The sequence below is a fragment of the Anser brachyrhynchus genome, assembly GCF_964034855.1.
Source record: "Anser brachyrhynchus genome assembly, chromosome: 8".
In the NCBI taxonomy this organism is placed as follows: Eukaryota; Metazoa; Chordata; class Aves; order Anseriformes; family Anatidae; genus Anser; species Anser brachyrhynchus.
Genome location: NC_137702.1, coordinates 6,366,630 through 6,381,023, shown reverse-complemented (window position 1 = coordinate 6,381,023; position 14,394 = coordinate 6,366,630). Strand labels below are relative to the sequence as shown.

The following is a 14,394-nucleotide window of genomic DNA, read 5'->3' as shown; positions in this document are numbered from 1 at the left end:
TTATAAACCATGGATAGTAGCAAGTACAAAGGACACAGTTGTCTCATCCCTCTGCTTTTTAATGGAGATTGCTCCCTTTAATATATACAAATGTGTTGATTTCTTTCTTGAATCGATGACAAAATGTGTCTCTGCAGGGGCTCTTTTCATTAGGCAATGTTTTTTGCTTGAGAGCAGCCGGCGGTCGGAGATGCTCCATAGCAGCACCGCTGCACCAGGGAGGCCCAAGGCAAGGGGTTTAGGAGTCACGGAGTCTGACAATCCTTCCTAGTGTTTGCTGGAACTATCAAGCTAGTGCTTGGGATTTTAAACTGCAAACTCTGAGATGTGAGGGATGAAGTAATGTGCGGGTAAAGCTGTGTGAGAGGGCTTGGCCGGGGTGTAGACACAAGAGATAACAGCTAACCAAGCGAATGTGGAAAGTGGGCCAAAACTCTTGGGAGCAGGAGGGTTAGCCTTTGCTTTGAGTGCCTGGGAGCTTAGGAAGAGGCAGTTTCTGTTTTTCTCCACATGAATAACAGCTACTGAAGAGTCTGCAAAATTATTTATTTTCATAAATGTGTTTTCTTTAGAATTTGCCAGTTCCTGTGATCGTAGTGTTTAGTGCTTCAGTTCTGTTATTACATGGTCCTCACTGGGTTTCCTCCGATTCCCTTTGTCTGAAATGGGAGGTTATTAGGCTGAAAAACGATAGATTAAGCCATTTGTGCAGAGGACGATGTATTTTTCCTCTTCCATCATATCAAACAAACCCTTTTAGGCACATTTACCAGATTAGGGCTGGAAAAACAACTCAGGCTGCTTAGTCAGAGCAACAGCTTTGGCCTCTTGGCTGTGCTTCCCAGGGAGGTGACAGAGCAGGGCTGTTGGTGCCAGCAATGGATGCTCTGCCATAGCCTCTCTTTTCTAGGGAACTGGACCACAGCCATTAGAGAGCATACAGTTTTTATTTAAAAGTGTTTGAAATAAAATCGAGATGCATTGCACTTTATAGCACCTTTCCTAGAACAGAAATTGGGAGCAGTAGGTTTCCACTGTTTGCCTTTCCTCTAATCCCATATTTTTGTCAGCTGGCTGGGATTGCTGATGAAATCTTTTATTGATGAAATCTTTTATTGGTATGAAAACAGCAGCATATCACATGGCAGGAAAATCTCTTTTCTTACAAATAAGTAAATAAAATAGTTAATTTCTAGCATGTTATTGTAACAACAGCACCAACAATAAAAATGAAGAGCAGTTACTTTAATGCAGTGAAGAATAAATCTGGGCCAATCCTCACTGCTAACAAAAGTGGCTACTCATTTATTCCACCTCTCTTTCATTGCAATGAACCACATTTTTACACTGACCCTTTGCTAGTTATCTCCTCTGATGCTGAGGAATCATATCTTGTCTGCCCTTCCCATCATGCTGAATGAACTGCTGTTTTTCACCTGGTTGTAGACGATACCCCACTGTAATCAACTCTAAATAAATGCTTGAACTGAGTGGGACTTCCCTTAGACTCCTGCCAGAGCCCTGGCAGTGAGTGCTGCTGTTGGAACAGGGTGATTCTTGCTTGGTTGCATATTGTCCTTTTGCTGCATTCCTTCGCTGTTCCATGGTGGTTGAGGAAATCATGAGTTTTCTGCTGGGAAGACGAGTGAACACAAGAAAAGACTGCCTGCAGGGATTGTGAAGCCTCTAGTATAGGTTAGACAGGGCAGGTAGCTGTCATTTATGATAAATACAGATAATTCTGACTTGGGACAAAGATACAGACTGCATAACCTCAAGGTGCCTTCTAGCTCAATTTACCCAGGCTTCTATATAGCACACACTTTATTAATATGAATATTAGTGTCCCAGTGTGATTTGTTTTAATATCACTCATAATGCAATAAGATTTGATTTCCCCTGGAGAATATTCATGCAAAATTACCTTGTGTCATCAGCAAGAATGCGTATGACTTGTGCATCTAAATACGATGATGTTTTCATGATGGAAAATGGGTCAGCAGTGGTCAATACGCTGAAGAGAAGTGTCTGGTGTAAGTGTGCACTGCTGTGCCTTGAACAAGCCCATGACATGCTTGAAAGCGTTGCCTCTTGCACAAACCAGGAAGTGCAGAGCCTCAGGTCATGGGCTGACCACAAAGGACCACTGGGAAATAGCAGCCTTTGCAAAACCTCAGAACAGAGAGAGGCTTTGTAGAAATAAAATGGAGAGTTTACTTTGTTTAATAGGAGGATATGAGCTGTTGCAGTCTGGGCTGGTTGCTTAACTCGATAAACTTGGCTCACGAGAACCCCAGCACTTCCATGCTTTGGATTCGAGGCAGTTCTTTGGTTGTGATTTCTAGATGCTAAAGTGGAGGAAAACTATAGCACTTTTCGAACAGCAAGACAATATGGTTTAATCCCTTTGGCCTCTGAAAAAGAGAGGTTTCAGACCTCACATCTTCCCAGCAGCTAATGCAAAGCTTAGCAAACCATGCAGGCTTAGCAAACAAACCTGCTAATCAGCTTCTGTCTATTTTCTTGAACTATGCACGAATGGTGCAAATTCCTGGAGAACAGCTAAACCCTGAATGCAGTTCTCCTACGAATGTCTCTTGTGCTCTGCATCACCTCTTCATAAGGGCTGCCCCAAGATGCCTTCTCTGTCCTCTGAGACTTTCTTGCAGGCTTTCAAAGCCAGCAGCCTTGCTTGCATGTGCACCAGGTGCATCCCTAAATTATCAGCTTTTCACCTATTTCCATCTGGTATTGTGACAGCAGGAAAACATGGTAAAAATATAAAAGCAGTATGGGCTTTGTGTGTTGTGACTCTCCCTTTCTCCCAGCATAGGTTAGTGGTGTCAATATTTGGTTTTGCTGTGCCACAGAGTTTAGTGATTGTGTATTAACCCCAAGTCCTTACCAGGTTCCCAGCTATCTAATGTACAACTCTTTGCCAACTTGCCATGTTTACTGCCTCGTTTTCTCAACTTTTGTCTGAGACCCAATGCTTTCTGTTCATCTGCTGGACCTGTATTCTTGCTTCCTCGTCTGCTCTTTCATTAGGCTGGTCTCCAGTTTCCATAGAGACTGCAAGCCTCACCTTGCCCTCTGAATTAGTGTCCCTTTGTTGCATTTCATGACTGTGGAAGGACATTAGTTTGCTCCAGGCACTTAACTATAGAAAAAGATGTAATTGATTCCCTCAGTGTAACAGTAATTTAAATGAGAGCAGAATCAGACTATGGAGGGACTACAGAGAGCAGGTTATTGTGCAAAGGTTACTACGCAGAGGCTTTAATGAAACGGAGGTTCATGGAGCACTTGATGGCAAACGAATGCAGAGTGTTGAGGTCTCAAGAGGAGACAGGACCATTCTCATTCCTCTAATGCAAAAGCAACAATGTCCTTAATACAAAAAGCAAAGATTAAGAGACACTGACTATAGCTCCTGGGCATTAGCTGTGTCTGCTCTGACCCGTCCCTCCTGTTCGCATGGCTGTGCATGTTATACCTCCTGATGTACTGCTGCTGGTGATGCATGTGGCTAAAATGAAATACATCTGATTGGAGCTGATGGTAGCATGTGGTCTCATGTGCAGAAGGGCAGAGAAACCCAAACCTCAGCTCTTCTCTGGCAAGCACAAAGAGAGGGACCTACTGGAGCAGCATGCAGAAGGGATGAGGTGTGGGGACGAAGGCAGGCATGGATCTACCTGGCAGCAGGGCAAAAGAAGCCAAGTCGATGAAGCTGTATCCCCTGGAGCTGCTGCCTGCCAGAAACATTTCCAGTTGCGCCCCTCTGTTCCTGCAGAAATGAAAGAAAGAGAAATATTTTCATCCTATTAGCTCGAGTGCCCAAATGCCAACTATTAGAGGCCAGCACTGGTAGCCAAGGGAACAGTCCTCCCACAGGAAAATAAGAAAAATACAGCTGAACAGCATGGAGAGAGGGCAGCACACAAAAGGCTTGCCAGATCATGAGAACGTTTGGGTTTTGTTGTGGGGTTAGTGTCCTTTTTTCTTTTTTTTTCTTTTTTTTTTTTTTTAATATAGATGGATAGCTCTACTCTTTTATCTGTTCTGAGCGCTTAGGCCACCTGTAAGCTAAAGTGCTGGGGCGCTCTTCAGCCTTTAATGGGTTTGGGAGAGCTTCAAACAGCTACTGCAATCCCATCAAATAAATGCACAGCTGTGCCTAAATGAAAAAACTTACTTGTTTTCTCACATCTGACTTGTCTGTGCACCTATGCACCGATTCAGCCATGGCTACAGACAGAAGGTGAAGATGTCCGTGATGAAAAGCCACGTTTCTGTCCCAGCCCTCACCTCTGCCAGGCAGAGGTCTGAACTCTGTGCAGGGCCTTGTTCAGTAAGTGTAGTGGCACATTAACAGCAGTATGCTGGTGCTATCGGGGAATATTCCTATTGGGAATTTCACCCCCTACAGATTATAGAGGAATTAACAGATGAGATCTTGAAGTTGTGAGTGAGTTCAGAAACTCTGCAGGTATTTGAGAACAAGTTTGATCTGACGGGCTTATATTCCAGGAAAGACCTGAATATGCTGTGACTTGGATCTGATTCCTTTGCTAAACTGGCAAAATAAATTTTTGGATTGTGACGATTTACTTTAGAAACACACCTACCTTGGAGCAAGCTCTGGAAATTATCACCTGTTTTACTCCAAACAAGGCAGTGTAGTATCTATACGTAGTCCTAGAAAGATTTCTGTTTCACATAGGGTTACCGTAGCTCTTGCTGTACTCTAGAGACATTAGGGGAGAAAGCGGTTTGATCTGATGCTTCCCTGGGATCAGGAGATGCTTCAAGAGCCAAATTTAATTACTTGTCCTTTTTTCTTTAACGTATTGAGCAATGAGAAAAAATAGAATTCATTTTGAATTATTCACGTGTTGTTTAAGGACAAGTGCATGTTGTTTAAGGACATGTAAGTTCTAACTAGAAATAATTCCTTGGCTATGCAATTTATTCTGGTTCATTTTTGCTGTGAGACCCTCTTCTTTTCTGCCTTTAGTATATTTTTCTGCCTTTTTAGTATATTGATACTGTTTTTCTTCAACAGCTCTAATACGAACCAGCTTCTTGGAGTGTTTAGGCCAAGACAAGTTACACTCCAGCAAGTCCTTTTAAACACCTCATAGGTCCCAGCTGAGAGAAAATGACGCTTGATGTGCTGGAGAAAGTGCGCAGAGTCCCTTGGCTTTAACCACATTCATAGGCTAGGCAGTATCGCACAAGGCAATTTCCAACAAGAAGCAGCATTTGTTTGTCACTTATTAGTTCAAGCCTCCAAGCACAGAAAGTATTTAATCAATTCCTCTCCAGACAGTCATCTGATCAATTTGCAGTGTCATGACAAAAGCAGAGGAGAAATGTCCTATATCCCAGATTGCACACGGACCGCTCTGAAAGAAATGTTTCCAGAGCTGTTAGTATTAAGGTTCAGTACAATTAGATTTCAAGGTTGCATCTGTTTCCCAGTCGCACAGTATCTGATTCAGCCTAGTGAACAAGAATTGAATAAAAAACCTTTGTTCTTTCATTCTTAAACATCAAAAGATGTTACTTTTTCTGTCCCTTTGTGTCCCCAGGCAATGTTAATGCCTTTCAAGAGCACTAAACGAAGCGTGAGGCACCTGAAATTTTCTGCTCTTCAGCAGTGCTAGCAGTAAGCTCCTGAGCACCAGGTGTCTTCACTTACCTCTGTATGCCATTTTCCCAGCTCGTGTGTGCGATGCTGTCATTGTGCTCTAATAAAAGTCTTCACCTTTGGCTCTCCAGAAGGCAACATTTTCACTGGTGCTTCTAAAATGTAAAACTTTTCCACATCGGCTCAAAGTTCTCACACAGTGTTGCAACGTATCTGCTTGTGGGATGACAGCAAGTATTCTGGGCTCAGTATTATAAAATGTTGAGGCAAAATATTCGTTGAAATCAAGCGGAGATTATTTATTTATTCAAGTCACGGATCAAAACCTTTGCTTGAAAATGTTCCCCAAAGAACGGCAAAAATAGTATGGCAAAATATAATGGCAAAATAGTATACATAAACCGTTTCTAGAAATATGCTATAGGGTAAGTATAGCCTTAAGTGGCAGCTTGTATCTGCACAATGTTTAAGGCAAAATCACCCTGCGTTTGAAAGGCTTGAATGCTTTTCGTTCTTAGGGAGAGATCTCTAGAGACACATACAGGTGTGTGTAGGGAAACATAAGGAAATACCTTCTGGCTATAGGTCCCTGTTACAACTAACTTCACTATATCTCAGCTTACCTTTAAAGTAAGATACTGTACATTTCCTTTGTACCAATTGCAGAACAAATAAGCAAAACAATGCCATAGAGAAAAGGCAGACAACTTCCCTGAAGATAACACAGCCACAAAAGGCTGCTTGCAGTGTCACAGCTTATCTCTTTTGAGCCGTTATTAATAACAAACACTTGTGCTGAGGTGGTTATTGCATCTTTCTGGAATAATATTCCACAAATATTATCAGAATAACACTCAAAGGCAAGTTTCCTATCTTAGTGTTTCTTGGCTTGTGAAGAATTGACAGGTCCTTGCCATGCTAAACATTGTTTGGAGAATTATCAGTTTGGGCCATCTCTGATACTGCGTGACCTTAAGTAAGTCAATAACCATTCAGTGCTTGTTCTTCTCTCACATACGATAGACATAATACAGATTTCCTTCTCGGGAGTTTGCAAAAATGGTTGTCGTAGAACAATTAGCATTTCTTGGGCAGGAAGCTCTATAGGAACATGGAGTGCTTCCAGCCACAGGACAGCTGGAAGGAAATCAGCTTGCTCCTTTTCAGTGCATTTCCTGAGACAATGAAATGTTCAGAGCAAGCCATCAAGTGTCAAAAGAGGGCTGTCAGAATAAGGATGTTTTTACATAAGTTGGGGTAGCCTCATCTTCAAATTAGGAAATTACATCACGGCCAAACAATTAACATTTTTCTTCTATGGCTTTCCCATCCCAGCCTTGTATGTAATGGCTCCGTGAGCTGAGAAGCAATTCTGTGTTTCTTGTGATTCATGAAATGCACTGGAATGCTTTGGGTGACAACTGCTGTATAAACATGGGGGGGCTCATCTTTTTTATTTCTTCTGTTTTACTAGAAGCCTCTCAGTTGCTAAGAAAAACTCTCCAGGGTATATTTAAAGCACCGTATTTCAGTTTTGCATTGACAGAATGAGATCTTAGAGAGAACTCCCACCACACTCATGATTTGAGTGGATGTGTGCATTACCATTATGCTGTTCACAAATCCCCATCTGTAATTGGCACACTAAAGTGGCCTTAATTTTGTAATTTCACATCATACAAATCTCTTACTAGTTGATCTAGGGGAAAAAATGGATTACAAATAAGACTATATTACAAAACCAATTACCAAATTACAAAGAAGGCTGTAAAACAAAGTTTGTATATAAGAAGTATAAAATATCATATTTGGAACTTTTATACCGCTGGTAATTGTAACTAGTGTTAGAGTAGAAGGCAATAACAACAAACTAGGAATACACGATTTAGTCTTAACTTAGTATAATTAGTGGTTATTGTGTTTGCTTCAAGAGTGGATACTGAAAATGAAAGCACTGGGAGGCTACAGATATGGAATAAGAAATGAGATATAAAAAAATTGGCACAGAATTAGATCATTAAAGTCTTAAGAGTCTTGCAGAAATCTGTCTTATGCAGATTCTGGGCCATACTGTTGATACAGTGTCTGGAAAATCAGAGCATGATACTAGTGTTTGACAGAGATATGTACCAGGGACTTCGCACAATCCTGAATCTCGGACTGCGGGTCTCTGGATCAGGGGTGTAATTATGGACATGTACAAATGGCCTAACCCGGACTTGAAATGAATCCCTGGATGTTAGTTCAGCACAAATTATTGCAGTAGTAAAATGACTGGATATCTTGCTTATTTTCTGTTCTGTTTCTTGCTATGCCCTGACCCCTTTTCCTCCCTCTGCCTTCTTTCTGCAGCCTTGAAAAAGCCCAACCCTGAGCAAAACTGTCTCAGCCTGAGGTCTAATGAATGAAATGCTGAAAAGCACAAGGGAAGGAGGAATTCTTCCTCCTCCATCTACCAAAGGAGGAGAGAAGTTACCTGGGTGAGTTCTTCTCTCTCCCTCTCATGATAATGAAAAATTGCCAAGAGTGAATTTCTTTCCACATTGCACAAAAAGTTCGTACTGTATCAAGAATACAGTATTTTTTTGCTTTCTCGGTGGGGTGATTAACATGCGAAGTCTCCCAGACCATCCGTCTGGGTGGGCGTTTACAGCTCTAAGAAGGCCCTACGCTACCTTCACACATACGCTGCAGAAAGAAGTTGTTACTCACAGCTGAATAAAGGTTAGCAAGCTGCAAAACTGCTTTTATTACAATATAACGCAGAAACAACCACCAGAACAAGTCTTTTTCTGTTACCACGAGGTCATGCAGCTTCTTCACCTGGCAGCCTCTTTTGTCCAGAATGAATCCAAATGACAGGACACAACATGATGTGGTGCCAGTGTTTTTCACATCTCAGTACAGAAACAGCGCTCCATTAGCGATCTTTTCACAGCTGCAGGATGCATCCTGCAGTGAATGCTTTCATGATTTAAAGCCGTGTATTCATAAGTGTATTTAATTAATTAGAGTTAGTCACCATTCCTTTTCAAGTATATTGCTGCTTTTTTAAAGGAAGTTGGCTGTATGCTTACATCAATACAAACAAATGAAAGAGAAAACAGACAGTGGTTTAGGAGCTGTGAAGCTGATTTAAACTGATCCACTTCGAAAATAATCCACCGATCCTGCAGAGATCAACAGGTCTTCCATATTTCCAGGTATGCTATTATAATCATGTGTCTATCACACTTTCTTTATGACGTCAGAGGCATTGGAGGAACAATTTTCTTCCCAAGAGGACATAAAATTTAACCTTTGTAACATCAGGAAGCCGTTACAAAAAGAAAAAAAAAAAAAAAAAGAAAAGGCAGGAAGATACTGGCTTTTTGATAATACCCTCGTAATATCAGAGCAAGATGGTTATAAACCAAGATTTGCAGTACGATTTTCACCTCATAACAAATTTTGATTATGTCTCCTGAACACCGTTGAGAATAGATTGCTGGGAACCTCATTAACTACATATAATTTATAACGTGCCAAATGCAGCAGGCTGATCAGTTTTGATGTTTCATCATTCTGGAGTCCTATGAGACTCTGGAGTCTAATAGGAGCGGTCCTTACATACCTAATGCGTCTGTTAAAGCATAATCAGCATCTGTGTAAAAAAGATACAGCCGTGTCCCATGCAGGCAGCAAACTGTTTTTGATGATGTTTTAGTGTAACAGAAGAGTAATCCTTAATTTGGGCTTGCTTTTTAACTATCGGTACAAAATTGAATTATACTTCATAAACTTATATGTACTAACACATTTGATGCCTTTTACACGAAGTTCATTTCATAATATTTAAAGTCTCTAAGTTCCTGTGAGTTTTCAAGTGCTATGAAAAAAAAAATCCCTTCAACATGCACATTATACGTGGCTTTAATTATCTGCAATGTGTGTCACTTTTATTCAGGACGTTCCCAGGTGCCTGCTCGCTGTGCTGTCTGGAAGTTCCCAGGGGGATCACTGCCAATCGTTAGTCCTCTTGGAAGAAAGCCTGTACCAGAGTGGCAGGTTCTTTTGGACTGAGGATCTGAACAAGCTGCTCGGAGGCAGTGAGCATTATGAACTCCAAAGAAAGATCAGGGCTTAAAATTCCATCCTATTCCCCAATGCCTGGAGCCACCTGTAATTGCTTACTCTTGTACACCCAACTCCAAACTATTTTTTTACTAGACTGCCACGCTCTTACTGCACAGGTAACATTTACTTACCTTTCCCAAGTGTTCCTCTAAAACAGCTCTGCTTTCGTGAAATGCTATAAAATGGTAACTGCCTTAACAGGAAAATTAATCTCACTTTTGTCACCACTGATTTTTTTGCAGGCTGCTGAAAACAGAGTCATAGGCCTTACACCTAAGGTATGCAAGAATGTTTGCCATATACTGCCATCTGTTGTTCCAGTGTACCAATTTTACCACTATGCCTCTGTAGATTTATTCAAACAGTAAGCATATAGAGCATTCACGTTGTAAATCAGCAGTACTTCTACAGCAAAACGTACACATGTGTATCACAAGCTTTACATGTACGCATACACACCAAAATCATACCAGATGGTGATTGCATTAATATATTTACATATACTGCCCTACATATTTAGACTGCTGTGTCAGAAGGTGTATAATTATGGTTTGTATATACATAATCTATGTGATCACGTTTAATTGGAGTCCAGCATCTAACCAGTTGGCACCTTGTTTCCTGAACCTATCAGAAAAAAAGTAGAACATAATGTTTCAAAAGCTGGCTGAAAACTAAAACAATTATTGTGTAATTGAGCAGGGGGGTTATCGCTGTGGACTGGAGAGCGATCCTAAAGCAGCCAGGCACACGTGGAAGTCACATATACACCGACTAACTGGTTCACAAGATGCTGAAAACAGCATTCAGGCTTTTAAAACCCATGTGCGTGTCTTATCTGAAAGGGAATCTTCTGCCTTGGATACTTACCTGTAATTCAGTATATCTAGGTCAATTCCCAGCTCTTTTACTTTTTCTTCCACAGTCTGAAGCAGCTCTCTTTAAACTCAGCCCCTTCAGCTCACCTGCCCAACAAAGTTAATTAATTTCCTTTCACTCCTGCTTCTCTCTTTCCTGTCCATTTCTTTACAAGAGCTATAGGCAGAGATGTCTTTATGTACACACTGCCATATAGACTCATTTCTGTTTTGGACTTGCCATCATCTGGACATGACCAAAATGTTTCTAGCTCTAAACTAACCAGGAAAAGCTTCAAACTTTATAGACCTAAGGCAGAATTCACTCTAAACCTGGAATCACTGCAGACAGCAACAGGTACTGTCCAGGATAACAGGAAGCCTGGATGAACCTCTCACAAAGCAAAGGATAGTATTTCTGTGTCCAAAACCTACAAAATTAGCATGCTTTTAAAGTGAAAGTGGTGAGACTTAAGCAGTATGTGAAAGCAGCTCAAGATGTGTGCTTGGTCTAGCCAGTGGTTAGATAGCTCAGAAAATCTGTGAGATCCACAAGAGCCTCTGAAGGGCATAAACCTTTACACAGCAGCAGTCGATTCAGCCTGAGCTGAGCACAGAGTTACGGTTGTTGGTTATAAACGTTTGCATTGGAGAAAACAAGTGGATGTTATGGACTAGCTTTTCAGATCTCACTCTGCATGATTGTTCTTTGTTTTGTCTGATGCTGTAATGCACTGAAGCTTACTTCCACCTGTCACCATGGATTTTTATATCCAAAATACACAATATATTCTTACAGAATAGAGACTATATTCCTATATTCTATACGGACTACAGAAAATAGAGACCATATTCCTCATTTTTCTGTAACTCTAAGAAGCACTTTATCTTCACCGTACTTTTGTTGAAACAGCAAGACTGAAAGTTGAGGCAAAGCACAGCTCCCCTGTTTCACCAGGGGTCACTGGCTGTGCACTCCCAGCTCTCAACCACAAATGTTACCTTCAGAGAATAAACCTCCTTAAGTTTCTCAAGCCAGCCCTGTGGTACAAAGCAGCCTTAGAGCAGACCAGTGTGTTTGTGTGAGTGTGTTAGAGCTGGTCCTAGCATAAGCCTCAATACTGAAGCAGCAAATGGGGGGAGAGCCTACCATGCTTGAAACCATGAGGACAAACTTCCAAAAGGCCTGAAGATTTTTTCTTCCTTAAAGAAGAGAGGAATCTAAACAATAGACTTAAGAACATATGTATTTAAAAAAGCAGAAAGGCACAGAGTTGGTCACATTTATTGCATCCAGAAAAATATAATCTTATTTGTGTATGCAAATACTTACAGCACGTTTATTGAGTGAAAACCATATGCTCATATGATTTAAATAACAAATTAACTTGCCATTTAAAACTGCATTCTTGGTAACTGCAACTGACAGTTTTACTCCCCAAATGTTAAAGAACTTGAAGCTTCTTTCTGTTCTTTATGCAACTGTTTTGCTCTGTTTTTCAAATCCTCTGCCTTGGCATCATTCTTCTCAATGCCATCTCCCAGTTTGTACATTCGGCTGGCATTGGCACAGGCCCATATGTGACCCAGCTCACACCCTTTCAGTGAGTACTTCAAAGCACGGTTCATGTCCTTAGGGATCCCAGGCGCTCCTTGGAGATATATCACACTGAGGTTGAAGCAGCTAGGAGCAAAATTGCCATCACAGGCCTTTGTGTAATAGTCTCTAGCAACAACTGGGTCAGGTTTATCACCATTCACCTTCCCATCGTGGGCCAACAGCCCAACGTTATGACAGGCATTTACTGACTTCTTCCCACCTTTCTCACATGACTTCAAAAAGGAGTTGTAGGCAGCTTTCAAATCGGGGTCGAGTCCACCTGTCAGCCAAGAAACCAAGATTACTGTAAGGGCAACTTGAAACAGATGAGAGCTCTCTGCTTTGCAGCATGCTTCCCAGTGCTCTCTGGGAAAGACAGCAGCCCTCACTTGAGATACAACAGTCAAAATTTAGGACTTCAGAAACACTGTTGCTCTCTCAGTTCCAAACACTTTGCTAGTCTTCAAGTTAGGAAACCCTCATCCAATTCTCAGTAATCACAATAGTTTATGCAGACAAAACTCTTTTCACCAGCGCGTATAAAGATTCCCAAACAACTTCCACTAGGCAAAGTATTCTTTTGCCAGTATACCTGTACAAGTGCTGAGATTGTTAACTAGTTTCAAACTACAGTACAAATATCATATTCCTCACTGGTACCGTTATTTAAAAGACGACCCAGTAGTTTAACTGCATGCAATGACAATGCAATGTCAGGTGGATACAGGGCCTAATTACGTGCCTGTAAGCAGAGCTACCAGCTTTAAGTCTATTTCTGCCTTACTTTCTGTAAGAAAGAACAGCCAGACACGCATAAATCAAAATTTTGGTAACAGCGACATTCAGTGGTGGATATACTTACCACTTATACGCATAATTGTAAAGAAATAATATATGTGGCAGCCTAAAATTTATTAGGAAGCAGTTTAAGGTTTTCCTCCTTCCCCAGCTTTTATGATACGGCCATAAAAGGGGCAGGGCGTGCAGGTGTTCGGCAGTATGGGATTAAAAGAAAAAAAAGGGGGGGGAATAAAGCCGTGATTCCGAGGGCGGGAGAGCCCCGGCGCACCGAGCCCGCGGCGCCTGAGGGCGCTGAGGGGACAAACGGGAGGACCCGGCCGGGCCCGGAGAAGGGAAGGCGGCGAGACCAGCAGCCGGCCCCCGGCTGTGCCCACCTTTGCCGATGGCCTGGTAGGCCCCCAGCTTGTAGCAGCTCTCGCCGTGCCCGTGAGCCTCGCAGTTGTCGCGCAGCACCCGCGCCGCCGCCTGGAAGTCCTTCCTCACGGCGTCCAGGTAGTCGGCGAGCCGCTGGCAGCCTGCAAGGCACCGCCGGTCAGCGGGCAGCCGCCGGGCCCCGCGGCCCGGGGTCGCCCTGGAGCCGCTTACCCTCCGGGTCCTTCTCCTTGAAGCACTGGTAGCTGTACTCGACGTGCAGGTTCGCCAGGTACTCCCTCACCTCCTCCTCGTCCTCGAAGTTGATGAGGCCGGCCATGCCGCCGCGCTGACGGGGCCGCCCCCGGGCGCCTCCTCTTCCTCCCTCTCCTCCTCCTCTTCCTCCTCGTTCTCCTCCTCCGCCTCCTCCTCCCAGCCCCGGTGCCTGCTGAGCCGTAAGAATCCAGCCCTGGCACGGGAGCCTTCTGCGGAGTCCCAAAATATAATAACACATCTGCGGTATTTTACTTGCCAAGGTTTGGGCCATTAGGATACGTATTACTGAGGTTTTACACACAGTCATCAAATCGAGATAAAAACTCGAGATATTAGTGTATGCATTAATACACTGCACAACCAAGGAGCCAGGGCTTTACTACCAACTCCACAACTTGCTGCCTGCATGCTTTTGTCTGGGATTTACAGCTGAATAATTTTTCAACTCAGTTTTAGGACAGACGTGTTGCTGCTAACAACCTTTACCAGCAACCTCCTTGTGGTACAAAAACTGACCTTGCGGATGCCTTCTGAAGAGATGGGAATCCTGCATCCCAGTACGTGTGAGCAGAAAGTGCCAGGGTTGTCGAAAGCACTTAGAGAGACTGGTAAGCAGTTCACGACACATGACATGACCTAGTTCTTTAGTTATGGATGAATTTACAGTGCTAGACAGTGTGATACTAGGGTACTCGTACGAAATACGGCACAGTATCCAGTTCCAGCGGTTTCCAGCA

General features: G+C 42.6%; 1 protein-coding gene across 1 annotated transcript; it reads right to left on the bottom strand.

Moving 5' to 3' along the window:
- Positions 1 to 11,900: 11,900 nt before the first annotated feature.
- On the bottom strand, positions 11,901 to 13,749 carry COA7 (cytochrome c oxidase assembly factor 7). Its single transcript, XM_080603323.1, has 3 exons — positions 13,616 to 13,749; positions 13,405 to 13,545; positions 11,901 to 12,509 (listed from the first exon to the last, which is right to left on the bottom strand). Exons 1-3 carry the CDS (start codon positions 13,719 to 13,721, stop codon positions 12,061 to 12,063), a joined length of 696 nt encoding a protein of 231 aa, XP_080459449.1. The 5' UTR covers positions 13,722 to 13,749; the 3' UTR covers positions 11,901 to 12,060.
- Between the last annotated feature and the right edge of the window lie 645 nt (positions 13,750 to 14,394).

Bases quoted from the DNA above. Each gene is read 5' to 3' on its own strand.
- COA7 (XM_080603323.1), bottom strand. From the start codon at position 13,721: ATGGCCGGCCTCATCAACTTCGAGGACGAGGAGGAGGTGAGGGAGTAC. The intron at 13,546-13,615 runs GTAAGCGGCTCC...GGTGCCTTGCAG, and splicing joins CAAGGAGAAGGACCCGGAGG to GCTGCCAGCGGCTCGCCGAC. The intron at 12,510-13,404 runs GTGGGCACAGCC...CTTGGCTGACAG, and splicing joins CTACCAGGCCATCGGCAAAG to GTGGACTCGACCCCGATTTG.